Here is a 1,960-nt window from a genome sequence, read left to right on the forward strand (position 1 = left end):
GCATCGCAGAGTACACAAGCATCACAATGGTTAAGCCAGCGCCCCTACCAGTGCGACACAGCTATTTCCCTGTGCGCCCAGTGAAATGCCAGTAAATACCTGCGTCCACCAGTGTTTCCCGCGTGTACCAGTACCACAAATCGTACTGGCATCACGCTGGGGATGCCCTTTTTTGCAACAGGGCTGCAAGTGCCTACAATCCTCTAAGCAGTCCTACGCACTGAAAAAGTTGCTATGGGACGAGGCCCGGTTTTAAGTTTCACAAATCTTCACAGAATCGCTTATATATGAAAACATTTGGACATTCTTCTGAATGTGCAGCAAGGGGCAGCTTCCGGTATCAATACCAACGAACAAAAAGACAGTGCATCAAAGCAAGACAAAACAGACAATTTTATTTCAACGTGGCGGGCCATGCAGACGAACCCTCAAGTATTCAACTAAGTCTACTTTTTTGTCGAAGATGCCCTTCTCGTTGAGCTCTGACACGGCGTCGTACAAGTGCTCCAGGCGGATAAGGATAAAGTCATAATCATACCTGGTCGTGCGACCTCTGAACGGATCTCTCCCTTCGTTTACCATGCGCCGTATCTGGAGCCGTACGGTGCGCAAATGTGCTTTGTAGGACTTCAGGAATGTCACAAGAACAAATTTCCTGTGCTCTGGCTTGTACGAGGAGTCTGGATGAAGGGCGGACGCAACCTCCTCTATCACGGCCACTCTGAGGGTCTCGTGCAGCAAGTAGTCCTTGTATGCTCCGGCCTCGTCTTCTTTGCCCCTGACCAGAGCCGGGACGTTGTTGAATGGGTCGTCCGTCATGATCGACTTGAGGGCGATCAGCACCGTCCTAAGACTGTGCTCGGAAGGGCTCCATACGGGTCCCGGCAATGTACCCAGGAGAGACAAGCAGATCATTCCGTCTTCGTTCAGGTTCGGCGCGAACCCTACTCGTCCGCCGTCGGTTGTCAAAAGCTTGACGCGAGGGGGATGGGCTGGGAAGTCTGGTGGGCATTTCACTAAGTAACGGAAAAATCCACCTTCATACGGCGTACCCGCAGGCCCGAGCAAGAGGCCGTATATTCTTGTGATGTCTCTGTCATCAGGTACGATGATTACTCCGGGAATAGGCTTAGCGTACAGGTCCATTACGTCGCGCCTGATCTGGTGCAGACATTGGAACGATGGCGTGACATTCTTCCGCAGGCGGGACGCCGTCGGGTCCCAGAAGTCGAGATCGGGAATGAACTTGACTTCCTCGACGTCAGTCGCGGCGTCCTCGCTAGCGCTGGCCATTGCTTCTGTTGAGACAGGTATGTTACCCACCGAAGCTTCTAGAAATATGTCGTTGACGGAGCTCGAGCCTCTTTCGCCGGCAACGCGCGTGGCTCTCCACGGAGCGCACGAAATCTTCGTTGTCATTCTTTTGCTATATTACACGTCAGCAATCAAGCTGCTCAGGTGAATATGGTGAAGATAGGCGTAAGGTTGGTTTCTTGGTCAGAATATGCTGTGTGGTAAAAACAATTATTGCACTCTTTCTGTTTTTAGGTAGGTTCTTCCTTTCTTTATATAATCATTTGTTGGTCAAACTCCCCCGAGTGGTTATTAACCATTCAAGAGGCATCATTATCATCATTATCAAGGTGCTTTTTTACAAAAAATGTTAACCCATCTGAAGCACGACACTGTCATCTGGTTCCCCGCCCATCTCGGCCAGGTGCCGGGTGCCCTATCCAACCTCAACGAGATCGCCCATGATGCAGCGCGCGCACTTACCGACCGCACTGCCACAGGACAACCTCATCTTGCTGGGTTAGATACCAATCGGGATGCACCAATTACGTACAATGAAATTACAAAGCACTTTTACCTGGAACGCCGCATTTTTCCACCCCCACATCTGAAACTTAACCGACCGCAGGCATTAACCCTACGCCTATTACAGACACACACGTACCCA

The 1,960-nt window shown here is 50.8% G+C and overlaps 1 protein-coding gene across 1 annotated transcript; it reads right to left on the reverse strand.

Moving 5' to 3' along the window:
• Positions 1-399: 399 nt before the first annotated feature.
• LOC119162171 (ubiquitin-conjugating enzyme E2 Z) lies at positions 400-1,293 on the reverse strand. Its single transcript, XM_037414640.2, has one exon. It carries the CDS (start codon positions 1,291-1,293, stop codon positions 400-402), a length of 894 nt encoding a protein of 297 aa, XP_037270537.2.
• Between the last annotated feature and the right edge of the window lie 667 nt (positions 1,294-1,960).

This window comes from Rhipicephalus microplus, chromosome X (assembly GCF_043290135.1).
Source record: "Rhipicephalus microplus isolate Deutch F79 chromosome X, USDA_Rmic, whole genome shotgun sequence".
NCBI lineage: Eukaryota > Metazoa > Arthropoda > Arachnida > Ixodida > Ixodidae > Rhipicephalus > Rhipicephalus microplus.